Genomic DNA, 27,542 nt, shown 5'->3' with positions numbered 1-27,542 from the left:
CCCTGCTCTTTCCCCATAGCCCTGTGTAGGACCATTTGGATCAGGTCGTGCAGGTGCCGAACCTACACCTTACCCACTGCAACACCGGCCCCTTTTGGTTCCCAGCAGTATCAGATTTTGCCCCATGTACTGTAGCAGCTTTAACCGCAGCCCTGGCAAGTTGCTGCAGGTATTCCCCAACGGGCTCATTTTGCTGTTCCACTGTATACCTGCTGTAGTTATCAGCACAGGCCCGGGCTATGGAATATATATCGGCCTGCGGACAAATTGCTGTGTGCGTGCATGCAAACTACATCTGTTTCATCTTTTTAATCTTCCCATTTTTTTTGTGTTGCTGATATTCAAGACCCAGTTTCCCCCCAATTTGCTCCTCTCTTTTCCTGAAGGCCACACCATCTCCCATTTAACTGCTTCTGCTGATAGTGGATCTCCTGTAGTGCTCCATTTAGAGATTTGAAATTAAAAATGTGCCACTCTGGATCACAGGTGAGGTGGGGGCATGTCCTCACCCTGGGTAGGCAGCTGTTACACAAGGTGGCCCGACCTGGGGGGAGATGGAGAGAGCAGGAGGCCAATGTCTGGAATCACTGCAGAGAGGGGGAGATGGAGCTGGTTTGGGATAGTGGGAGTTTGTGGGTTGCAGCTGCTGCTTGAAGGGAATGAATCTAGTGAGAGTTTGGCATGTAATCGGATGAAACTGCTGCTGGGAGGTGGAGACTGAGTGAGAAGCTGGTGCTGGGGATGAAGACGAAAGCTCAGGCGGGCCAAGATTCTGACTTTCAGCGTACTTCAGACTGATGAAGCCAAGTACTGTACTCAAAATTTGTATTTGGAAATAAAAAACTGAGGGAGAGTAAGACTGTCTAGCAGAGACAAGGTCAGTGAGGTCAAGGCTAGAAAGAGGTGGAGCAATTATTGGGAGAGAAGAACTCTGTCCTCTTCCTGCCCATGAGTCACATGGTTCCTACTGACAATCCAATCTCGAGTAGCACTCGGGGCATAGAACATGTGATTGCCAGCGATCGATCACATTAGTAGAAGGTGACCTGGATCGACCGGTCAAATCACATAACTGGAAAGGTGTGCCTTTGGTGGCAGACGCGTGCACTCTTGCCTCTAACATTATGTTATCTGTATAAAAGAGGCAACCTCAGTTTCCAGCATCCAGCACCTCATTTTTCCTGGGTCCCAAGACCGGCTGTCTGAGGCACTGCAAAATACGAGGCTGTTTCCCACTGGTCCTTCAGCAGACCCAATTGGACTTCACCTGGTAAAGACAAACTGAGGATGGTGCTTGAAGTTCACTAGTCTCTGCTTGCAGGCTGCTTTCCCAGTGTCTCCACAGTCACAGAAAAGCATTTTAACTGAATACCATCATCAAACCGATCCTTCTAACTGTGTCACTTCTAACTGTGCTATTCACAATGAACACTTACATGAGCAGAACTAGTGGTGTTTCAGTCAGAGCAGCATCAATACCAGAACCAGAAGTATACTCCACTCCTCCTACCCCATGCCTGCATCATTCTTTCCCCATTAAGTACTGCACAGGCAGCTTGCCTCCTCCTATGTCTTTGGTAATATTGCTGTTGAGTTGACTGTGGTTGATAGTGAGGAGGAAAGCTGTAGACTGCAGTAAGATATCAATGGACTGGTCAGATGGGCAGAAAAGTGGCAAATGGAATTCAATCCAGAGAAGTGTGAGGTGATGCATTTGGGGAGGGCAAATAAGGCAAGGGAATACACAATAAATGGGAGGATACTGAGAGGTGTAGAGGAACAAAGGGACCTTGGAGCGTGTGTCCACAGATCCCTGAAGGTAGCAGGACAGGTAGATAAGGTGGTTAAAAAGGCATACGGGATACTTTCCTTTATTAGATGAGGCATAAAATATAAGAGCAGGGAGGTTATACTAGAACTGTATAAATTATTGGTTAGGCCACAGCTTGAGTACTGTGTACAGTTCTGGTCACCACATTGCAGGAAGGATGTGATTGCACTAGAGAGGGTGCAGAGAAGATTTATGAGGATATTGCCAGGGCTGGAGCATGTTAGCTATGAGAAAAGATTGGATAGGCTGGGGTGGTTTTCTTTGGAACAAAGGAGGCTGAGGGGAGATTTAATTGAGGTATATTAAATTATGACTGGACTGAATAGAATGGATAGGGAGGACCTATTTCCCTTAGCAGAGGGTCAGTGACCAGGGGGCATAGATTTAAAGTAATTGGTAGAAGGATTAGAGGGGAGCTGCGGAGAAATTTTTTCACTCAAAGGGTGGTGGGGGTCTGGAACTCGCTGCCTGAAAGGGTGGTAGAGGCAGAAACCCTCAACTCATTTAAAAAGTACTTGGATGTGCACTTGAAGTACAGTAACCTACAGGGCAAGGACCAAGTGCTGGAAAGTGGGATTAAGCTGGATAGCTCTTTTTCAGCTGGCACCATAAGACCATAAGAGATAGGAGCAGGAGTAGGCCATTCAATGAGATCATGGCTGATCTGATTTTTACCTCAACTCTACTTTCCTGCCTTTTCCCCATTTCCTTTGACTCCCTTGCTGATCAAAAATTTGTCTAACTCAGCCTTGAATGTATTCAATGACTCAGCCTCCACAGCTTTTTGGGGTAAAGAATTCCAAAGATTCACGAAGAAATTCCTCCTCATTTCCGTCTTAAATGGGCGACCCCTTATTCTGAGACTATGCCCCTAGTTTTGGATTCCCCCATGAGGGGTAACATCCTCTCAGCATCCACCCTATCGAGTCCCCTCAGAATCTTGTATGTTTCAATAAGATCTTCTCTCATTCTTCTAACCTCCAATAAGTATAGACCCAACCTGTTCAATCTTTCCTCATAAGACAACCCTTCCATACCCAGAATCAACCTAGTGAACCTTCTCTGAACTGCCTCCAATGCAAGTATGTCCTTCCTTAAATAAGGGCACCAGAACTGTACGCAGTACTCCAGGTGTGGTCTCACCAGCACCCTGTACAGTTGTAGCATGACTTCCCTGCTTTTATACTCCATCCCCCTAGAAATAAAGGCCAATATTCCGTTTGCCTTCCGGATTACCTGCTGCACCAGTATGTTGGCGTTTTGTGTTTCATGTGCGAGGACACCCAGATCCCTCTGTACCGCAGCATTTTGTAGTATTTCTCCATTCAAATAATATTTTGCTTTTTTATTTTTCCTCCCAAAGTGGATGACTTCACATTTTCCCACATAATATTCTATCTGTCAGATTTTTGCCCATTCGCTTAACCTGTCAATATCCCTTTGCAGACACTTTGTGTCCTCATCGCAACTTGCTTTTCCACTTATCTTTGTATCATCAGCAAATTTGGCCACTGGACACTCTGTTCCTTCATCCAAGTCATTGATATATATTGTAAATAGTTGAGGCCCCAGCACTGAGCCCTGCGGCACCCCACTAGTTACAGATTGCCATTTTGAAAATGACCCTTTTATCCCGACTCTTTGTTTTCTGTTAGTTAGCCAATCCTCTATCCATGCCAATTTATTACCCCCAACACCATGAGCTCCTATCTTGTGCAGTAATCTTTTATGTTGCACCTTATTGAATGCCTTTAGGAAATCCAAATATACTGCATCCATTGGTTCCCCTTTATCCACCCTGCCGGTTACTTCCTCAAAGAACTCTAATAAATTAGTCAGACATGATTTCCCCTTCATAAAACCACGTTGACTCTCCTTGATTTTGTTATGAATCTCCAAATGTCCTGCTACTACTTCCTTAATAATGGATGCTAGCATTTTCCCAATGACAGATGTTAGGCTAACTGGTCTATAGTTACCTGCTTTCTGTCTCACTCCCTTCTTGAATAGGGGTGTTGCATTTGCGGTTTTCCAATCCGCTGGGACCTTTCCAGAATCTAGTGAATACTGGAAGATTACAACCAATGCATCCACTATCTCTGTAGCCACTTCCTTTAAGACCCTCGGATGCAAGCCATCAGGTCCAGGGGACTTGTCAGCCTTTAGACCCATTAGTTTACCCAGTACTTTTTCTCTAGTGATAGGCATGGACACAATGGGTTGAATGGCCTCCTTCTGTGCCGTAACTTTCTGTGATTCTATGATTATGACTACTGTGTGTGAGAGTAACTGAATATTTGTACATTATTCGTGATTTTGATCACCTTCTCTGTTCTGTCACGGACACTGCTCAAATAATTCCTATGGGCAGTGGTCTAAGTGGCTCTGAGGTAATGCGGAGACTATTCTTTTTGGAAGTTACTTTCGCTGCTTGGCTGCCCTTTGTTGTCTCAACAATCCTCCTTGATTATCTGAAAATAAACAGGAAATGACCGGCTTTCTTTCTCTTTTGATATATTTTTTAAGGTTGTTCATTGATTTCTGTTTTAAACTAAATATAATGTCTGCTGTCTGAACTTTTATATAAATATTTTAACTTATTTTCATATCTCTGCAATTTGGCCCCGGCAAGATTCCTAGCTGAACGATGACTTTGGCGGGAGGTGCTAAATGGAGATGAGAAGGTTCCTTGCCGGGAACACTGGTGGCTGGTTTGTACCTGGGTGATCTCCTAGAAGCTGGTTGGAATGGTATTAACAGAGGCCGGGCTTGTGAAAGCAAGTCACCTAAACACTCTGTAGAAACCTTGGGGTTGGGGCAGGGGAGGAAACTATTTTAAAATCGGTTGTTGACTGACATTTCTTTTAATTCTGCAGAGAAAATCAGACATCAGATCACAATCCCGTCTGTGTTCATTGGGACCCATGCCTCTCAGTTCCTGAAGTCTCTCTTCACTTACGACAAAGGGTAGGTGATGAACGCTGCAGATTGTCATTTTAAACGTCTATAAAATATGGTGTAAATGTCATGTTTTAGGGCATGGAGTGAGATTTCATGTAATTTATCTGTGCCTCCAAGTCCAGTTTCAAATTCTGAGTCTATTATTTCCCCTACTCTTCTCTGATGGCCCAGTGGGTCATCTGATGTACTAATTGATACTGGTCTGGAAGGTCACCAGTTTGACCCCTTGGTCTGTGTTCAGCTGAGCTCTGTAAATCGGAGTCCCACATCATTTACCCACTAATCTGTGTGTGGGGGATATTTTCAACATCACCTACTTCCCCTCCACATTCTCCTCTCCTCTACAAAAGCTTAGTGTTTGTAAAACAGCAGAAAAATTCCTGTGTGTTGACATTTACCCAAACCAAATGGTGGAATGGAAACCATTGATTTATATACGTACATGGCAAAAGAACCAGACGGGAGATGAGAAGAAGTTTTTATTTATGCCGCGAGTTGTTATGATCTGGAATGCGCTGCCTGAAAGGGCGTTGGAAGCAGATTCACTAATGACTTTCAAAAGGGAATTGGATAAATACTTGAAAAGGAAAAAAATAACAGGGGGAATGGGATTAATTGGACGGCTCTTTCAAAGAGGTGGCACAGGCACGATGGGCCAATTGGCCGCCTCCTGTGCTGTCAGGTTCTATGATACTGTCCCCTTGGCCATAATTGTGCACCCCCATATTCTCCTCTTTCTCACTCTTCACCCGCCCCCCCCCCCAGCAGCGGGTTTCCGAGCAGCATTGTTGCTGATGTGGGGTATGGAAGCAGGTCGCGGGTCACAGGTCAGCCGCTCACTTAGCCCAGGATGGGTTGTAACTCAGGAACCCTAACTGGAGAAGGGAATTTACCCTCATAAAGCAAACCTGAAGAATGGACTGGCTTTTGTGGACTATCTGGAGGTGAAAGTGATCGTTCTGAAGTTACCAGTCAGCTGCCATTGCAAAAGAGCTGCTGATTTGTGCTGTGAGATTCCCTTGTGAAAACGGCAATGTTTTTAATGTTGAGCTTGATGCTGATGCCATCACAATGGTCTGTAGCTCCTTATGACATCATTGTAAGGCAGTCAGGCCCTTACTGACCCTCCCTCTTCCTCCCTGTTGTGATGTGATGTGCAGTGGGTCTAATTGCACTGTCGAGGCCATTCCCAGTAGAGACAAGTCTTGCTGTACTGTGATGCTCGTCTGCGTGTTAGCTCTATTTGTTTCTATCATGGTGGAAGTGTGTTTCCCAGAATATCAGAGCTGCCTGTATCAGTCTCCACTTCAAACATTCTTGCTTGTTCTGTCTATTCACAGTGCATATGTTGTATTGATGCCGGACCTTAACTTCCCGCTGGGATATTATCTAATTCCATTCACCGGCGTTGTTGGAATTGTGATTGTTGTCATGATCACTGTCATGGTAAGTGCACGTTGCAGACTGAGACTGTATCATTGTTATAAGTTTTGCTCAACAGAAATGATCTAAACTTGCAGTTATTTCCCAGTTGTTAATCTCTGTGGGAATGTTATTAAGCAGCATCTGTATAGCACGGAGGTTCCCAAATGATAGTCTGCAGGCTGATTCCAGACTGTTTTAACTGGACTGTACAGGATGTGAGTCAGGCGGATGAAATGGCAGGGTTGGTTGTGACCAGTGAATGCTCGGGTCTGTGCCCCAGTGACAGCGTGGATACAGACAATGGGAACAGGTTAAAAAATATCCTGCACAGAGGATCGACCTGCCAGAAGTTTATAACTTTCATTGTGATTAATATAAAGATTGGACTGTTACTGACGAGCATTTCTCTTGTATCTAATACAATAATTGTGTTGTGAGCACTGAAGCAGGCTGTGATGAAGCTGTGCAAGTTGTGAACATTTCTGAAGGCAGCGTGCAGCTAAGTTGAACAATGTGAGTGCACAGTTCTGTAGGTTGTTTACCCGTAGCTGCCCCAAGTTAGGGCCCAAGTCTAGGCATCTCGTCAGCAATTCTGGCACCAGATACTTGTCCACTTTATAAACCCAGGTTACTGCCCCAAAGACTCACTTACCAGCATTTCCCTAGTTTTTATTCTCTCTAAATTGCGAACTTTTGAAAGGGCTCAATAAAGGATGTTCAGAAAAGTCTGAGGAGGTTTGGCAATAAAGCCAGTACTTTAACCATGCCTGACTAACAGAGACAGGGAGCGAGTAACAGGGTAAAAAAAAATGAGGATAGTAACGTACAAAAATGTGAGTAACAGACAAAGGGAGAGAGTAACCAAGAAAGGCAGGAGTAACAGGAAACCTGACAAATATTAGGGAAAGGAGAGAGACCGAGAAAGGAGGGCACAGAGAATGTAGCAGAAACATGGAGAGACTACCTCAAGCTTCAGACCATCGTTAAACTTCACTGTCACAGTGACTATCGGAAGCCCCTCTTAATTATTACCCTACAATCATTCCCAACTCTGTTCTCTGAATAGTTCAGAAAATGGCTTATGATTGAAATCAGTACCGTTGAGATTGATGGATACACAACACTGTTGGGCTTATTACGTCTCTGTCAGTTTCCCCACTAATTTCAGTAATCATAGGAACAGGAGGAGGCCATTCACCCCACCCCCCCGAACCTGTTCCGATATTCAATTAGATCATGGCTGATCTGTACCTCAACTCCATTTTCCCACGTTTGCTCCATACCCTTGATACCCTTACCCAACAAAAACCTATTGTCGAGATCTTGAAAATTTCAATTGACCCTCCCCAGCACCCACAGCCTTTTGGGGGAGAGATTTTTACTACTGTTTGAGTGAAATCATGAAGCTTTTTTTCACACAGTCCAGCTGTAATTTTATTATTCCCCCACCAGAGTAAATAGTTTCTCTATATTTACCCTATTGAATCCCTTAATTATTTTAAACACCTTGATTGGATCAACCCTTAACCTTCACAGCAATGTGGTAGATTCTTAATTGCCCTCTGAAATAGCCTAGCAAGCCACTCAGTTGTAAAATCTCGCTTAAAAAAAGTCACAATAAGAATAAAACTGGATGGACCACCCGGCATCGGACCACTAGGCACCGGACACGACAAAGGCAAACCAAGCCCAGTCAACCCTGCAAAGTCCTCCTCACTAACATCTGGGGACTTGTGCCAAAATTGGGAGAGCTGTCCCACAGACTAGTCAAGCAACAGCCTGACACAGCCATACTCAGAATCATACCTTTCAGCCAACGTCCCAGACTCTTCCATCACCATCCCTGGGCATGTCCTGTCCCACCGGCAGGACAGACCGACCAGAGGTGGCGGTACAGTGATATACAGTCAGGATGGAGTGGCCCTGGGAGTCCTCAACATTGACTCTGAACCCCATGAAATCTCATGGCATCAGGTCAAACATGGGCAAGGAAACCTCCTGCTAATTACCACCTACGGCCCTCCCTCAGCTGATGAATCAGTCCTCCTCCATGTTGAGCACCACTTGGAGGAAGCACTGAGGGTAGCAAGGGCACAGAATGTACTCTGGGTGGGGGACTTCAATGTCCATCACCAAGAGTGGCTCGGTAGCACCACTACTGACCGAGCCCTGAAGGACATAGCTGCCAGACTGGGCCTGCGGCAGGTGGTGAGCGAACCAACATGAGGGAAAAACTTTCTTGACCTCGTCCTCGCCAATCTACCTGTCGCAAATGCATCTGTCCATGACAGTATTGGTAGGAGTGACTACCGCACAGTCCTCGTGGAGACGAAGTTCCGTCTTCGCACTGAGGACACCATCCAACGTGTTGTGTGGCACTACCACCATGCTAAATGGGATAGATTCAGAACAGATCTAGCAGCTCAAAACTGGGCGTCCATGAGGCGCTGTGGGCCATCAGCAGCAGCAGAATTGTATTCCAGCACAATCTGTAACCTCATGACCCAGCATATTCCTCACTCTACCATTACCAACAAGCCTGGTTCAATGAGGAGTGTAGAAGAGCATGCCAGGAGCAGCACCAGGCATACCTAAAAATGAGGTGCCAACCTGGTGAAGCGACAACTCAGGACGACATGCATGCTAAACAGCGGAAGCAACATGCTACAGACAGAGCTAAGCGATTCCACAACCAACGGATCAGATCAAAGCTCTGCAGTCCTGCCACATCCAGTCGTGAATGGTGGTGGACAATTAAACAACTAACGGGAGGAGGAGGCTCTGTAAACATCCCCATCCTCAATGATGGCGGAGTCCAGCACGTGAGTGCAAAAGACAAGGCTGAAGCGTTTGCAACCATCTTCAGCCAGAAGTGCCGAGTGGATGATCCATCTCGGCCTCCTCCCAATATCCCCACCATCAGAGAAGCCAGTCTTCCGCCAATTTGATTCACTCCAAGTGATATCAAGAAACTGCTGAGTGTACTGGTTACAGCAAAGGCTATGGGCCCCGACAACATCCCGGGCTGTAGTGCTGAAGACTTGTGCTCCAGAACTAGCTGCACCTCTAGCCAAACTGTTCCAGTACAGCTACAACACTGGCATCTATCTGACAATGTGGAAAATTGCCCAGGTATGTCCTGTCCACAAAAAGCAGGACAAATCCAATCCGGCCAATTGCCGCCCCATCAGTCTATTCTCAATCATCAGCAAAATGATGGAAGGTGTCGTCGACAGTGCTATCAAGCGGCACTTACTCACCAATAACCTGCTCACTGATGCTCAGTTTGGGTTCCGCCAGGACCACTCGGCGCCAGATCTCATTACAGCCTTGGTCCAAACATGGACAAAAGAGCCGAATTCCAGAGGTGAGGTGAGAGTGACTGCCCTTGACATCAAGGCAGCATTTGACTGAGTGTGGCACCAAGGAGTCCTAGTAAAATTGAAGTCAATGGGAATTTAGGGGGAAAACACTCCAGTGGCTGGAGTCATACCTAGCACAAAGGAAGATGGTAGTGGTTGTTGGAGGCCAATCATCTCAGCCCCAGGGCATTGCTGCAGGAGTTCCTCAGGGCAGTGTCCTAGGCCCAACCATCTTCAGCTGCTTCATCAGTGGGCCGATGAATGGCAGATGGAGTTTAATTTAGATAAATGTGAGGTGATGCATTTTGGTAGATCGAATCGGGCCAGGACCTACTCCGTTAATGGTAGGGCGTTGGGGAGAGTTATAGAACAAAGAGATCTAGGAGTACAGGTTCATAGCTCCTTGAAAGTGGAGTCACAGGTGGATAGGGTGGTGAAGAAGGCATTCGGCATGCTTGGTTTCATTGGTCAGAACATTGAATACAGGAGTTGGGATGTCTTGTTGAAGTTGTACAAGACATTAGTAAGGCCACACTTGGAATACTGTGTACAGTTCTGGTCACCCTATTATAGAAAGGATATTATTAAACTAGAAAGAGTGCAGAAAAGATTTACTAGGATGCTTCCGGGACTTGATGGTTTGACTTATAGGGAGAGGTTAGATAGACTGAGACTTTTTTCCCTGGAGAGTAGGAGGTTTAGGGGTGATCTTATAGAAGTCTATAAAATAATGAGGGGCATAGATAAGGTAGATAGTCAAAATCTTTTCCCAAAGGTAGGAGAGTCTATAACGAGGGGACATAGATTTAAGGTGAGAGGGGAGAGATAAAAAAAGGGTCCAGAGGGGCAATTTTTTCACTCAAAGGGTGGTGAGTTTCTGGAACGAGCTGCCAGAGGCAGTAGTAGAGGCGGGTACAATTTTGTCTTTTAAAAAGCATTTGGACAGTTACATGGGTAAGATGGGTATAGAGGGATATGGGCCAAGTGCAGGCAATTGGGACTAGCTTAGTGGTATAAACTGGGCGACATGGACATGTTGGGCCGAAGGGCCTGTTTCCATTTTGTAACTTCTATGATTCTATAACTTCCCTCCACCATAAGGTCAGAAATGGGGATGTTCGCTGATGAATGCACAGTGTTCAGTTCCATTCGCAACCCCTCAAATAATGAAGCAGTCCGTGCCCGCATGCAGCAAGACCTGGACAACATCCAGGCTTGGGCTCATCAGTGGCAAGTAACATTTCGCGCCAGACAAGTGCCAGGCAATGACCATCTCCAACAAGAGAGAGTCTAACCACCTCCCCTTGACATTCAATGGCATTACTATCGCCGAATCCCCCACCATCAACATCCTGGGGGTCACCATTGACCAGAAACTTAACTGGACCAGCCATATAAATACTGTGGCTACAAGAGCAGGTCAGAGGCTGGGTATTCTGCGGCGAGTGACTCACCTCCTGACTCCCCAAAGCCTTTCCACCATGTACAAGGCACAAGTCAGGAGTGTGATGGAATACTCTCCACTTGCTTGGATGAATGCAGCTCCAACAACACTCAAGAAGCTCGACACCATCCAGGACAAAGCAGCCCGCTTGATTGGCACCCCATCCACCACCCTAAACATTCACTCCCTTCACCACCGGCGCACAGTGGCTGCAGTGTGTACCATCCACAGGATGTACTGCAGCAACTCGCCAAGGCTTCTTCGACAGCACCTCTCAAATCCGCGACCTCTACCACCTAGAAGGACAAGAGCAGCAAGCACATGGGAACAACACCACCTGCACGTTCCCCTCCAAGTCACACACCAACCCGACTTGGAAATATATCGCTGTTCCTTCATCGTCGCTGGGTTAAAATCCTGGAACTCCTTTCCTAACAGCACTGTGGGAGAACCGTCACCACACGGACTGCAGCGGTTCAAGAAGGCGGCTCACCACCACCTTCTCGAGGGCAATTAGGGATGGGCAATAAATGCTGGCCTCGCCAGCGACGCCCACATCCCAAGAATGCATTACAAAAACAATTCAAGGGAATGCAAGCCAAGTTTGTGTAATCAGTCCCCACGATTTAACCCTTTAAAATCACAAAATGGGCACATTCAGGAAAAAGACAGGATGTTGGATTTTGTCAGGAAGCTGATGTAGTTGTATACATTTTAAAAGTAGAATTAATAGACGACACAGAGCTGTGTGTAATTTGCCACTAATTGGCAATCTGAGACACACAGGATGGCTAATATGAGACATGGAAAAATGTTGCACTACTGCAGTGTAGGTGTACTTCTGAGATTGGGGCTGAGTCACATGGGAATTGCACAGGGAAGGCTTTACTTTACATTTAACCCGTACTGTACCTGCCCTGGGAGTGTTTGACTGGACAGTGTAGAGGGAGATTTACTCTGTATCTAACCCATGCTGTTCCTGCCTGAGAGCGTTTGATGGTCTTTATAAACTTACCGTTTCCTTTTCTTACTCCTCCAAATCAAACAATAAAGGGAAGTCAAAAGCAAAATTCTGCGGATGCTGGAAATCTGAAATAGAAAATGCTGGGATCACTCAGCAGGTCAGGCAGCATCTGTGGAGAAAGAAATAGAATTAAGGTTTCAGGTCGATGACCTTTCGACAGAACTGGAAGAAGTAAACATTTAACTGTGTTTAAGCAATTGCACAACTCCTCTAGAACATCTTTTGTTTCTTGTCCCATTACCAATAGAGTTCAAAAGCAGGGAGGTTATGATGAACCTTTATAAAGCGCTGGTTCGGCCACAACTGGAGTATTGTGTCCAATTCTGGGCACCGCACTTTAGGAAGGATGTGAAGGCCTTAGAGAGGGTGCAGAGGAGATTTACTGGAATGGTTCCAGGGATGAGGGACTTCAGTTAAGTGGAGAGTCCGGAGAAGCTGGGATTGTTCTCCTTCGAGCAGAGAAGGTTGAGAGGAGATTTGATAGAGGTGTACAAAATCATGAGGGGTCCAGACAGAGTAGATAGAGAGAAACTTCCCGTTGGCGGAAGGGTTGAGAACCAGAGGATGCATATTTAAGGTGATTGGCAAAAGAACCAAAAGCGACATGAGGAAAAACTTTTTTACGCAGTGAGTGGTTATGATCTGGAATGCGCTGCCTGAAAGGGTGGTGGAGGCAGATTCAATTGTGGCTTTCAAAAGGGAATTGGATAAGTACTTGGAGAAGAAATTCGCAGGGCTACGGGGAAAGGGTGGGGGAACGGGACTAGCTGGATTGCTCTTGCAGAGAGCCGGCACAAGCTCGACAGGCCGAATGGCCTCCTTCTGTGCTGTAACCATTCTATAATTCTATGATTACATTGCCTTGCACCATCATTCCTTTTGTCATTTAATCACTCCAGCCCTCCACCCTATTACTGACCTTCCCTTTTGTTCTTTCCTGCCCTCCGCTTCTCTTCCCCCTCTGTATCCCCTGGCTCTGTACTTGCTTAAAAACTGTTAAATCTTTACTTCTTCCAGTTCTGACGAAAGGTCATCGATCTGAAACATTAATTCTGTTTCTCTCTCCACAGATGCTGCCTGACACGCTGAGTGTTTCCAGCATTTTTTGTTTTTATTATTAATAAAGGGAAGTGCCTGGAGTGTAAGACCATAAGACCATAAGAGATAGGAGCAGGAGTAGGCCATTCGGCCCCTCGAGCCTGCTCCGCCATTTAATGAGATCATGGCTGATCTGATTTTTACCTCCACTCCACTTTCCCGCCTTTTCCCCACATCCTTTGACTCCCTCGCTGATCAAAAATTTGTCTAACTCAGCCTTGAATGTATTCAATGACTCGGCCTCCACAGCTTTTTGGGGTAAAGAATTCCAAAGATTCACGACCCTCTGGGAGAAGAAATTCCTCCTAATTTCCGTCTTAAACGGGCGACCCCTTATTCTGAGACTATGCCCCCTAGTTTTAGATTCCCCCATGAGGGGTAACATCCTCTCAGCATCTACCCTATCGAGTCCCCTCAGAATCTTGTATGTTTCAATAAGATCTCCTCTCATTCTTCTAAACTCCAATGAGTATAGACCCAACTCAGGGCATGGATGGGTACATGGGACTGGGATGTTATAGCTATTACTGAAACATGGCTAAGGGAGGGGCAGGACTGGCAGCTCAATGTTCCAGGGTACAGATGCTATAGGAAAGATAGAGCAGGAGGTAAGAGAGGAGGGGGAGTTGCGTTCTTGATTAGGGAGAACATCACGGCAGTAGTGAGAGGGGATATATCCGAGGGTTCGCCCACTGAGTCTATATGGGTAGAACTGAAGAATCAGAAGGGAGAGATCACTTTGATAGGATTGCACTACAGACCCCCAAATAGTCAACGGGAAATTGAGGAGCAAATATGTAAGGAGATTACAGACAGCTGCAAGAAAAATAGGGTGGTAATAGTAGGGGACTTTAACTTTCCCAACATTGACTGGGACAGCCATAGCATTAGGGGCTTGGATGGAGAGAAATTTGTTGAGTGTATTCAGGAGGAATTTCTCATTCAGTATGTGGATGGCCCGACCAGAGAGGGGGCAAAACTTGACCTCCTCTTGGGAAATAAGGAAGGGCAGGTGACAGAAGTGATAGTGAGGGATCACTTTGGGACCAGTGATCATAATTCCATTAGTTTTAAGATAGCTATGGAGAATGATAGGTCTGGCCCAAAAGTTAAAATTCTAAATTGGGGAAAGGTCAATTTTGATGGTATTAGACAGGAACTTTCAGAAGTTGATTGGGAGAGTCTGTTGGCAGGCAAAGGGACGTCTGGTAAGTGGGAGGCTTTCAAAAGTGTGTTAACCAGGGTTCAGGGTAAGCACATTCCTTATAAAGTGAAGGGCAAGGCTGGTAGAAGTAGGGAACCTTGGATGACTCGGGAGATTGAGGCCCTAGTCAAAAAGAAGAAGGAGGCATATGACATGCATAGGCAGCTGGGATCAAGTGGATCCCTTGAAGAGTATAGAGATTGCCGGAGTAGAGTTAAGAGAGAAATCAGGAGGGCAAAAAGGGGACATGAGATTGCTTTGGCAGATAAGGCAAAGGAGAATCCAAAGAGCTTCTACAAATACATAAAGGGCAAAAGAGTAACGAGGGAGAGAGTAGGGCCTCTTAAGGATCAACAAGGTCATCTATGTGCGGAACCACAAGAGATGGGTGAGATCCTAAATGAATATTTCACATCGGTATTTACAGTTGAGAAAGGCATGGATGTTAGGGAACTTGGGGAAATAAATAGTGATGTCTTGAGGAGTGTACATATTACAGAGAGGGAGGTGCTGGAAGTCTTAACACGCATCAAGGTAGATAAATCTCCGGGACCTGATGAAATGTATCCCAGGACGTTATGGGAGGTTAGGGAGGAAATTGCGGGTCCCCTAGCAGAGATATTTGAATCATCGACAGCTACAGGTGAGGTGCCTGAAGATTGGAGGGTAGCAAATGTTGTGCCTTTGTTTAAGAAGGGCGGCAGGGAAAAGCCTGGGAACTACAGACCTGTGAGCCTGACATCTGTAGTGGGTAAGTTGTTAGAGGGTATTCTGAGAGACAGGATCTACAGGCATTTGGAGAGGCAGGGACTGATTAGGAACAGTCAGCATGGTTTTGTGAGAGGAAAATCATGTCTCACGAATTTGATTGAGTTTTTTGAAGGGGTAACCAAAAAAATAGATGAGGGCTGTGCAGTAGACGTGGTCTACATGGACTTTAGCAAAGCCTTTGACAAGGTACCGCATGGTAGGTTGTTACATAAGGTTAAATCTCACGGGATCCAAGGTGAGGTAGCCAATTGGATACAAAATTGGATTGACGACAGAAGACAGAGGGTGGTTGTAGAGGGTTGTTTTTCAAACTGGAGGCCTGTGACCAGCGGTGTGCCTCAGGGATCGGTGCTGGGTCCGCTGTTATTTGTTATTTATATTAATGATTTGGATGAGAATTTAGGAGGCATGGTTAGTAAGTTTGCAGATGACACGAAGATTGGTGGCATTGTGGACAGTGAAGAAGGTTATCTAGGATTGCAACGGGATCTTGATCAATTGGGCCAGTGGGCCGATGAATGGCAGATGGAGTTTAATTTAGATAAATGTGAGGTGATGCATTTTGGTAGATCGAATCGGGCCCGGACCTACTCTGTTAATGGTAGGGCGTTGGGGAGAGTTATAGAACAAAGAAATCTAGGAGTACAGGTTCATAGCTCCTTGAAAGTGGAGTCACAGGTGGATAGGGTGGTGAAGAAGGCATTCAGCATGCTTGGTTTCATTGTTCAGAACATTGAATACAGGAGTTGGGATGTCTTGTTGAAGTTGTACAAGACATTAGTAAGGCCACACTTGGAATACTGTGTACAGTTCTGGCCACCCTATTATAGAAAGGATATTATTAAACTAGAAAGAGTGCAGAAAAGATTTACTAGGATGCTTCCGGGACTTGATGGTTTGACTTATAGGGAGAGGTTAGACAGACTGGGACTTTTTTCCCTGGAGAGTAGGAGGTTAAGGGGTGATCTTATAGAAGTCTATAAAATAATGAGGGGCATCGATAAGGTAGATAGTCAAAATCTTTTCCCAAAGGTAGGGGAGTCTATAACGAGGGGGCATAGATTTAAGGTGAGAGGGGAGAGATACAAAAGGGTCCAGAGGGGCAATTTTTTCACTCAAAGGGTGGTGAGTGTCTGGAACGAGCTGCCAGAGGCAGTAGTAGAGGCGGGTACAATTTTGTCTTTTAAAAAGCATTTGGACAGTTACATGGGTAAGATGGGTATAGAGGGATATGGGCCAAGTGCAGGCAGTTGGGACTAGCTTAGTGGTATAAACTGGGCGACATGGACGTGTTGGGCCGAAGGGCCTGTTTCCATATTGTAAACTTCTATGATTCTATGATTCTAACCTGTTCAATCTTTCCTCATAAGACAACCCTTCCATACCCGGAATTAACCTAGTGAACCTTCTCTGAACTGCCTCCAATGCAAGTATGTCCTTCCTTAAATAAGGGCACCAGAACTGTATGCATACTACAGGTGTGGTCTCACCGGCACCCTGTAAAGTTGTAGCATGACTTCCCTGCTATTTATACTCCATCCCCCGAGAAATAAAGGCCAATATTCCGTTTGCCTTCCGGATTACCTGCTGCACCAGTATGTTGGCGTTTTGTGTTTCATGTACGAGGACACCCAGATCCCTCTGTACCGCAGCATTTTGTAGTATTTCTCCATTCAAATAATATTTTGCTTTTTTATTTTTCCTCCCAAATTGGATGACTTCACCTTTTCCCACATTATATTCCATCTGCCAAATTTTTGCCCATTCGCTTAACCTGCCAATATCCCTTTGCAGACACTTTGTGTCCTCATCGCAACTTGCTTTTCCACCTATCTTTGTATCATCAGCAAATTTGGCCACAAGACACACTGTTCCTTCATCCAAGTCATTGATATATATTGTAAATAGTTGAGGCCCCAGCACGGAGCCCTGCGGCACCCCACTAGTTACAGATTGCCATTTTGAAAATGACCCTTTTATCCTGACTCTTTGTTTTCTGTTAGTTAGCCAATCCTCTATCCATGCCAATTTATTACCCCCAACACCATGAGCTCTTGTGCAGTAATCTTTTATGTGGCACCTTATTGAATGCCTTTTGGAAATCCAAATATACTGCATCCATTGGTTCCCCTTTATCCACCCTGCCGGTTACTTCCTCAAATACCTCTAATAAATTTGTCAGATGTGATTTCCCTTTCATAAAACCTCTGTAGCCACTTCCTTTAAGACCCTCGGATGCAAGCCATCAGGTCCAGGGGACTTGTCAGCCTTTAGACCCATTAGTTTACCCAGTACTTTTTCTCGAGTGATAGGCACGGACACTTGATTGTATTATGAATCTCCAAATATCCTGCTACTACTTCCTTAATAATGGATTCTAGCATTTTCCCAATGACAGATGTTAGGCTAACTGGTCTATAGTTACCTGCTTTCTGTCTCACTCCCTTTTTGAATAGGGGTGTTGCGTTTGCGGTTTTCCAATCCGCTGGGACCTTTCCAGAATCTAGTGAATTCTGGAAGTTTACAACCAATGCATCCACTATCTCTGTAGCCACTTCCTTTAAGACCCTCGGATGCAAGCCATCAGGTCCAGGGGACTTGTCAGCCTTTAGACCCATTAGTTTACCCAGTACTTTTTCTCTAGTGATAGGCACGGACACAATGGGTTGAATGGCCTCCTTCTGTGCAGTAACTTTCTGTGAGTCTATGATTATGACTATTCTGTGTGTGAGAGTATCTGAATATTTGTACATTATTCGTTATATTGATCACCTGCTCTGTTCTGTCATGGACACTGCTCAGATAATTCCTATGGACTTTTTCTCTAGTGATAGTGATTGTTTTTAGTTCCTCCCTCCCCTTTGCCCCTTGATTTTCTACTATTATTGGTATGTTACTAGTGTCTTCTACTGTGAAGACAGATACAAAATATCTGTTCAATTCCTCTGCCATTTCCTTGTTTTCCATTATTATTTCCCCAGTCTCATCCTCCAAGGGACCAATGTTTACTTTAGCTACCCTCTTCCTTTTTATATACTTGTAGAAGCTTTTACTGTCAGTTTTTATATTTCTTGCTAGTTTACTCTCATAATTTATTTTCTCTCTCTTTGATTATTCTTTTAGTCATCCTTTGCTGGTTTTTAAAGTTTCCCCAATCTTCGGGCTTACCAGTAATCTTTGCCATGTTTGCTTTTTCTTTTAACCTGATACCAATCTTGACTTCCTTGGCCATGGTTGGTTCACCCTTTTTGTGGAGTCTTTCCTCCTCACAGGGATATATTTTTGTTGCGAGTCATAAAATATCTTTTTATATGTTTGCTACTGCTTATCCACCTTCCTACCATCTAATCTGTTTACCCAGTCCACTTTAGCCCATTCCGCCCTCATTCCTTTATAGTTGCCCTTATTTAAGTTTAATACTGTAGTTTCAGACCCAAGATCCTCGCTCTCAAACTAGATGTGAAATTCTATCATGTTATAGAAACATAGAAAATAGGAGCAAGAGTAGGCCATTCGGCCCTTCGGGCCTGCTCCGCCATTCAAAATGATCATGGCTGATCGTCTAACTCAGTACCCTGTTCCCGCTTTTTCCCCATATCCCTTGATCCCTTTAGCATTAAGAAATATATCGATCTCCTTCTTGAATATATTTAATGACTTGGCCTCCACTGTCTTCTGTGGTAGAGAATTCCACAGGTTCATTACCTTCTGAGTGAAGAAATTTCTCCTCATCTCGGTTCTAAATGGCATACCCCGTATCCTGAGACACTGACCTCTGGTTCTGGACTCCCCAGCCACTGGGAACATCCTCCCTACATCTAGACCTGTTAGAATTTTATATGTTTCGATGAGATCACCTCTCATTCTTCTAAACTCTAGTGAATATAGACCTAGTCGACCCAATCTCTCCTCATACATCAGTCCTGCCATCCCAGGAATCAGTCTGGTAAACCTTCGTTGCACTCCCTCCATGGCAAGGATATCCTTCCTCAGATAAGGAGACCAAAACTGCACACAATACTCCAGATGTGGTCTCACCAAGGCCCCATACAACTGCAGTAAGACATCCCTACTCCTGTACTCAAATATTCTTGCAATGAAGGCCATTCGCCTTCCTTACTGCTTGCTGCACCTGAATGCTCGCTTTCAGCGACTGGTGTACAAGGGCACCCAGGTCTCGTTGCACCTCCCCTTTTCCCAATCTATCACCATTCAGATAATAATCTACCTTTCTGTTTTTACAACCAAAGTGGATAACCTCCCATTTATCCACGTTATACTGCAAAATGATCACTGCTTCCCAAGGGATCCTTCACTTTGAGATCATTAATTAATCCTGTTTCGTTACCCATTACCAGATCCAAAATGGCCTGTTCCCTGGTTGTTTCCCAACGTATTGGTCTAAGAAACAGTCCCTAATACATTCTGTGAACTCCTCCTCAGGGCTATTTTTGCCAATTTGATTTGTCCAAACTATGTGAAAGTTAAAATCGCCCATGATTATTGCATTACATTTTTTACAAGCCCCCCCTTATTTCCTGATTAATATTTTGCCCTACAGTGTAGCTACTGTTTGGGGGCCTATATACTACTCCCACCAGTGATTTCTTTCCCTTGCTATTTCTTGCCTCCACCCAAATTGATTTGACATCTTGATCTTCTGAGCCAAGATCATTTCTCACTATTCTACCAATTTTATCCTTTATTAACAGAGCTACCCCACCACCTTTACCTTTTTTCCTATCCTTCCGAAATGTTAAATAACCCTGGTCACCTTGCAGCCACGTCTCTGTAATGGCCACGAGATCGTACCCATTTGTTTCTATTTGTGCCTTCATTTCATCTATCTTATTACGAATGCTGCGCGCATTCAGATAAAGAACCTTTAATTTTGTCTTTTTACCATTCTTTCCTACCCCGGCCCCATTTGCTAGTACACTCTTATGTTTGTACGCTCTGTCCCTTCTGACACCCTCTGTTTATCATTACCCCCATCACTTTCCTGTACTACTTCCTTGTCTTTTCTCTTTATCAATCTAAACTTCACCGCACCTGAGCCCTTCTACCGCCCTAGTTATTCGGTTTGCCAGAACACTGGTCCCAGCATGGTTCAGGTGAAGCCCGTCCCAACGGAACAGCTCCCTCTTTCCCCGGTACTGGTGCCAGTGCCCCATGAATCAAAATCCATTTCTCCCACACCAATGTTTGAGCCACGCATTCATCTCTCTGATCTGATTCACCCTGTGCCAATTTGCTCATGGCTCAGGTAATAATCCGGAGATTATCACCTTTGTGGTTCTGCTTTTTAATTTAGTCCCTATCTGTTCAAACTCCCTCAGCAGAACCTCTTTCTTAGTCCTACCTATGTTGTTGGTACCCACGACAACTGGATCCTCCCCCTCCCACTCCAAGTTTCTCTCCAGCCCTGAGGAGATGTCCTTAACCCTGGCACTGGGTAGGCAACACAGCCTTCGGGACTCGCTCTTGGCTGCAGAGAACAGTGTCTATCCCTCTAACTATACTGTCGCCTTTATCATTCCTTTTTACTCCCCCCCCCCCCCCCCCCCGCCCCCCCCATTTGAACGGTCCCCTGAGCCACTGTGTCGTGGCCAGTTTGCTCATCCTCCCTGCAGTCCCTGCACTCGTCCACAAGGGCTGCAAGAACCTCGTATCTATTGGACAAGTGCAGAGGCTGAGGCTCCTGCAATGCTCCCTCCTGGATCCCCGTACCTGCCTCACTCGCAGTCACACCCTCCTGTCCCTGACTACGTGCCAATTCTACAGTATTTAGTCTAAGGGGCGTGACTGCCTCCTGGATCAAAGTGTCCAGGTAACTTTCTCCCTCCCTGATGCCTCGCAATGTCTGCAGCTCAGACTCCAGCCCCTCAACTCAGAGCCAAAGTTCCTCGAGCTGCAGACATTTACCACAGATGTAGTCGCCCTGGACGATACTGTCCAGTAGCTACCACATATTGCAGCTGCAACACATCTCTTGCCCTGTCATAACTATTTTATTTATTTAATTGATTACTACAATGCCAGTCAAATTATTTTTAGGTTGAACCAAGTACTGGCCTTGTTTAATTTATTAAATTGAGTTTAGTTTTTCTTTTAAAAAAATTAGTTTTATGCTATAAGTTACTGAGCCCACAGTCCTAAGAAAGAAGAAAACAGAAGAGATTCTCACCACCAACCACCTACCTGCCTTACCTGTGAAGTCACACTGCAGTTTTGTTGTTGCTGTGACCCGCTCTCGGTGCGCCCCTCTCCGCTCTCGGTGCGCCCCTCTCCGCTCTCGGTGCGCCCCTCTCCGCTCTCGGTGCGCCCCTCTCCGCTCTCGGTGCGCCCCTCTCCGCTGACTAATCAAATGCACCTCACCCCTTGCTGCACCGAATCCCCTCACTCACCAAATTCCCAATTATACACTCTGTCAAAACCAGACTCTGTCGATAGTAGTGTGCTGATGCCCTGACATACTGTACAATACCGTGCTACTTTACTGTACTGCAGGATCCAGATTTTTATCACGTACTTCAAAAACAATTTACACCTGTACCTAACAAGACAACCACCCAAAACCAAGCTGATTTGACTTTCTAAGCAGGTTATGCAGGATTGATATTCACAAGAGATTTAAAAAAAACACATCCATTCTCCATGTTACATTTTTAAAAAGATTTTCAATCCATCTTGCTATCGTACCAAACATTTAAAAACAAAAGAATACTTGGAGGAGTGAGAGGCTCAGGTTGCATACTCTGCGAAGAGCTGACAGTTGAGACAGGGGTATGGGGTTTGGTGCCCTGAGAAAGAAGCTGGGGGGCTGGGGCCGGGACTGGGCCTGGGCCGTGCGATGCTCTCTTCCTGTCCCAGCCTGGTGTGAATGGGGATGTTTGGAGCTTGCGATGTAACATAACTTGATCGAGTTTTTTGATGAGGTAACAGAGAGGGTCGATGAGGGCAATGCAATTGATGTGGTTTATATGGACTTTCAAAAGATGTTTGATAAAGTGCCACATAATAGGCTTGTCATCAAGATTGAAGCTCATGGAATAAAAGGGGCAGTAGCAGCATGGATACCAAATTGGCTAAGTAACAGGAAACAAAGAGTAGTAGTGAACGGTTGTTTTTCAGACTGGAGGGAGGTATACTGTGGTGTTCCAGGGGGATCTGTACTAGGACCACTGCTTTTCTTGATATGTATTAATGACTTGCACTTGAGTGTACAGGGCACAATTTTCAAAGTGAAGAGGATAATGATAGACTGACTGCTGGCATGGGCAGACACGTGGCAGATGAAATTTAATGCAGAAAAATGTGACATGATACATTTCGGAAGGAAGAATGAGGAGAGGCAATATAAACTAAAGAGGCACAATTCTAAAAGGGGTACAGGAACAGAGAGATCTGGGGGTATATGTGCACAAATCATTGAAGGTGGCAGGGCAGGTTGAGAAAGTGGTTAAAAAAGCATACGGGATCCTGGGCTTTATAAATAAGAACATAAGAAATAGGAGCAGGAGTAGGCCAATCGGCCCCTCGAGCCTGCTCCGCCATTCAATAAGATCATGGCTGATCTGATCCTAACCTCAAATCTAAATTCATGTCCAATTTCCTGCCCGCTCCCCGTAACCCCTAATTCCCTTTACTTCTAGGAAACTGTCTATTTCTGTTTTAAATTTATTTAATGATGTAGCTTCCACAGCTTCCTGGGGCAGCAAATTCCACAGACCTACCACCCTCTGAGTGAAGAAGTTTCTCCTCATCTCAGTTTTGAAAGAGCAGCCCCTTATTCTAAGATTATGCCCCCTAGTTCTAGTTTCACCCATCCTTGGGAACATCCTTACCGCATCCACCCGATCAAGCCCCTTCACAATCTTGTATGTTTCAATAAGATCGCCTCTCATTCTTCTGAACTCCAATGAGTAGAGTCCCAATCTACTCAACCTCTCCTCATATGTCCACCCCCTCATCCCCGGGATTAACCGAGTGAACCTTCCTTGTACTGCCTCGAGAGCAAGTATGTCTTTTCTTAAGTATGGAGACCAAAACTGTATGCAGTATTCCAGGTGCGGTCTCACCAATACCTTATATAACTGCAGCAATACCTCCCTGTTTTTATATTCTATCCCCCGAGCAATAAAAGCCAACATTCCGTTGGCCTTCTTGATCACCTGCTGCACCTGCATACTAACTTTTTGATCTTCTTGCACTAGGACCCCCAGATCCCTTTGTACTGCAGTACTTTCCAGTTTCTCGCCATTAAGATAATAACTTGCTCTCCGATTTTTCCTGCTAAAGTGCATAACCTCACATTTTCCAATATTGTATTGCATCTGCCAAATCTCCGCCCACTCACCCAGCCTGTCTATATCCCCTTGTAGGTTTTTTATGTCTGCCTCACTCTCCACTTTCCCTCCCATCTTTGTATCATCTGCAAACTTTGATATGTTACACTCGGTCCCCTCCTTCAAATCGTTAATATAGATTGTAAAGAGTTGGGGACCCAGCACCGACCCCTGCGGAACACCACTGGCTACAGGTTGCCAGTCCGAGAATGAACCATTTATCCCAACTCTCTGCTTCCTGTTCGATAACCAATCCTCCACCCATGCCAGAATATTACCCCCAATCCAGTGATTCTTTATCTTGAGCAATAATCTTTTATGTGGCACCTTGTCGAATGCCTTCTGGAAGTCCAAATACACTACGTCCACTGGTTCCCCTTTATGCAATAGAAGCATAGATATAAAAGCAAGGAAGTCATGATGAACCTTTATAAAACACTGGTTCGGCCACAACTGGAGTATTGTGTCCAGTTCAGGGCACTGCACTTTAGGAAAGATGTGAAGGCCTTAGAGAGGGTGCGGAAGAGATTTACTGGAATAATTCCAGGGATGGGGGACTTCAGTTACGTGGATAGACTGGAGAAGCTGGGGTTGTTCTCCTTGGAACAGAGGAGATTTGATAGAGGTATTCAAAATCATGAAGGGTCTAGACAGAGTAGATAAGAGAGAAACTTCGCATTGGTGGAAGGGTCAAGAACCAGAAGACACAGATTTAAGGTGATTGGCAAAAGAACCAAAGGTGACATGAGGAAAAACATTTTTACAGTGAGTGGTTAGGATCTGGAATGAACTGCCTGAGGGGGTGGGGGAGGCAGATTCAATCATGGCCTTCAAAAGGGAACTAGATAAGTACTTGAAAGGAAAAAATTTGCAGGTAATAGGGCGGGGGGAGTGGGACTAGCTGGATTGCTCTTGTAGAGAGCCGGCACTGACTCGACGGGCCATATGGCCTCGTTCCGTGATGTAACCTTTCTATGATTCTAAGGGCGTGCAATTCCCCATGTCCAGTGAGAATCATCGGTTTCAGCCTCCGTCTCCTTGTTCCCCATTCACCCACCAGTGGAAATAATCTTCCATTATTTACCCACAGTAAAGTCCCCAGGTTTAGGAACATAGGAACAGGAGTAGGCCATTCAGCCCCTCGTGCCTGCTCCGCCATTTGATAAGATCATGGCTGATCTGTGATCTAACTCCACATACCCGCCTTTGGCCCATATCCCTTAATACCTTTGATTGCCAAAAAGCTATCTATCTCAGATTTAAATTTAGCAATTGAGCTAGTATCAATTGCCGTTTACAGAAGAGAGTTCCAAACTTCTACCACCCTTAGTGTATAGAAATGTTTCCTAATCTCGTTCCTGAAAGGTCTGGCTCTAATTTTTAGACTGTGCCCCCTACTCCTAGAAATAGTTTCTCTCTATCCACCCTATCTGTTTCCCTTAATATCTTCTAAACTTCGATCACATCACCCTTAACCTTCGAAACTCCAGAGAATACAACCCCAATTTGTGTAAAATCTCCTCCCAACTTAATCCTTGAAGTCCGAGTATCATTCTAGTAAACCTACGCTGCACTCCCTCCAAGGCCAATATGTCCTTCCGAAGGTGCGGTGCCCAGAACTGCTCACAGTACTCCAGGTGCGGTCTAACCAGGGTTTTGTATAGCTGCAGCATAACTTCTGCCCCCTTGTACTCTAGTCCTCTAGATATAAAGGTCAGCATTCCATTAGCCTTATTGATTATTTTCTGCACCTGTTCATGACACTTCAATGATCAATGTACCTGAACCCCTAAGTCCCTTTGGACATCCACTGTTTCACTTACCCTCTCTCAGTGCCGCTCTCACTCACCAGGTTGTTGCTGATGCTTCTCCCGGTTCTGCAGGAAATGCTGGTCCCCACACCCACACAACCCCACCGTATTACCCAGTCCTTTTTTTTTCTTCCCCCCCCCCCCCCCCCCCCCCCCCCCCCGGTCATCTGAGCCCCAATCTCCCCAACAACAACAACTTGCATCTATATAGCGCCTTTAACGTAAAAATCTCAAGCCGCTTCACAGGAGCGATTATCAACAAAATATGACACCAAGCCACATAAGGAATCATAGAAAGGTTACTGCACAGAAGGAGCCCATTCGGCCCATCGAGTCCACACTGGCTCTGTGCAAGAGCAATCCAGATAGTCCCACTCCCCCGCCCGTTCCCCATAGCCCTGCATATTTTTTCCTTTCAAGTACTCATCCAGTTCCCTTTTGAAGGCCATGATTGAATCTGCTTCCACCACCCCCTCGGGCAGTGCATTCCAGATCCTAACCACTCATGTCACCTTTGGTTCTTTTGCCACCACCTTAAACCTATGTCCTCTGGTCCTTGACTCTTCCGCCAATGGGAACAGTTTTTCCTCTGTCTGGACCCTTTTGTTAGGACAGGTGACCAAAAGCTTGGTCAAAGAGGTAGATTTTGAGGAGCTTCTTAAAGGAGGAGAGAGAGGTTTAGGGAGGGAATTCCAGAGCTTAGGGCCTACCCAGCTGAAGGCACGACCACCAATGGTGGAGCGATTAAAATTGGGGATGCGCAGGAGGCAAGAATTGGAGGAGTGCAGGGATCTTGGAGGTTTGTAGGGCTGGAGGAGGTTACAGAGATAGGGAGGAACGAGGCCATGGAGGGATTTGAAAACAAGGATGAGAATTTTAAAATCGAGGCGTTCCAGGTCCGGGAGCCAATGTAGGTCAGCGAGCACAGGGGTGTTGGAAGAATGGGACTTGTAACCCCATTCTCTGGACTCCCAATCTCCTGATGCCCACTCTCCAGTCCCCTGGTCTTTGTTCACTCTCTTTCAGTCTAGCCCAACCCCTCAGCTCTCCCTGCTGTCTGTCTCTCTCTCTCTCTCTCTCTCTCTCTCTCTCTCTCTCTCTCTCTCTCTCTCTCTCTCTCTCTCTCTCTCTCTTTCCTCTCCACCAGACCTTTCCGGTCACCCATAAGCGGGTGCCGGCTGTCCGTTGGGGGGAGGGTGGGTGGGTGCTAACCCATTGTGAACTGTAAAGGGCGTAGTTCTCCCAGGCTATTAGAAACAGTGCCTGGGAGATTCATGTCTCATTCCGGGAGATTTGGCATCCCTCAGCACAGCACACTGCAGGCCAGCTGAAACTGTTCCGCCGGCGTGAAACAGATCCGCTGACTGGATTGATGGCGGAGTCCAGCACGTGAGTGCAAAAGACCAGGCTTGAAGCGTTTGCAACCATCTTCAGCCAGAAGTGCCGAGTGGATGATCCATCTTGGCCTCCTCCCGATATCCCCACCATCACAGAAACCAGTCTTCAGCCAATTCGATTCACTCCAAGTGATATCAAGAAACGGCTGAGTGCACTGGATACAGCAAAGGCTATGGGCCCAGACAACATCCCGGGCTGTAGTGCTGAAGACATGTGCTCCAGAACTAGCCGCGCCTCGAGCCAAGCTGTTCCAGTACAGCTACAACACTGGCATCTACCCGACAATGTGGAAAATTGCCCAGGTGTGTCCTGTCCACACAAAACAGGACAAATCCAATCCGGCCAATTACCGCCCCATCAGTCTACTCTCAATCATCAGCAAAGTGATGGAAGGCATCGTCAACAGTGCTATCAAGCGGCACTAATTCACCAATAACCTGCTCACTGGTGCTCAGATTGTGTTCCTCCAGGACCTCTCAGCTCCAGACCTCATTACAGCCTTGGTCCAAACATGGACAAAAGAGCTGAATTCCAGAGGTGAGGTGAGAGTGACTGCCCTTGACATCAAGGCAGCATTTGACCGAGTGTGGCACCAAGGAGCCCTAGTAAAATTGAAGTCAATGGGAATCAGGGAAAACTTTCTAGTGGCTGGAGTCATACCTAGCACAAAGGAAGATGGTAGTGGTTGTTGGAGGCCAATCATCTCAGCCCCAGGACATTGCTGTAGGAGTTCCTCAGGGCATTGTCCTTGACCCAACCATCTTCAACTGCTTCATCAATGACCTTCCCTCCATCATAAGGTCAGAAATGGGGATGTTCGCTGATGATTGCATAGTGTTCATTTCCATTCGCAACCCCTCAGATG

The 27,542-nt window shown here is 45.8% G+C and overlaps 1 protein-coding gene across 4 annotated transcripts in view; it reads left to right on the top strand.

Annotated features, from left to right (window-relative positions):
- LOC137302560 (E3 ubiquitin-protein ligase RNF13-like) overlaps positions 1-27,542 on the top strand; it is a 107,903-nt gene that overhangs the window by 31,052 nt on the left and 49,309 nt on the right. For all 4 annotated transcript variants that reach the window (XM_067972302.1, XM_067972304.1, XM_067972301.1 and 1 more), the window contains 2 exons: positions 4,708-4,798; positions 6,133-6,238. In XM_067972302.1, the coding sequence (XP_067828403.1) occupies positions 4,708-4,798; positions 6,133-6,238 (197 nt within the window). The remainder of the gene's footprint in view (positions 1-4,707; positions 4,799-6,132; positions 6,239-27,542) is intronic.

The sequence above is a fragment of the Heptranchias perlo genome, chromosome 35 (assembly GCF_035084215.1).
Source record: "Heptranchias perlo isolate sHepPer1 chromosome 35, sHepPer1.hap1, whole genome shotgun sequence".
Taxonomy (NCBI): domain Eukaryota; kingdom Metazoa; phylum Chordata; class Chondrichthyes; order Hexanchiformes; family Hexanchidae; genus Heptranchias; species Heptranchias perlo.
The sequence above is the reverse complement of the archived record's forward strand: the minus strand, read 5'-3'. Positions and strand labels throughout refer to the sequence as shown.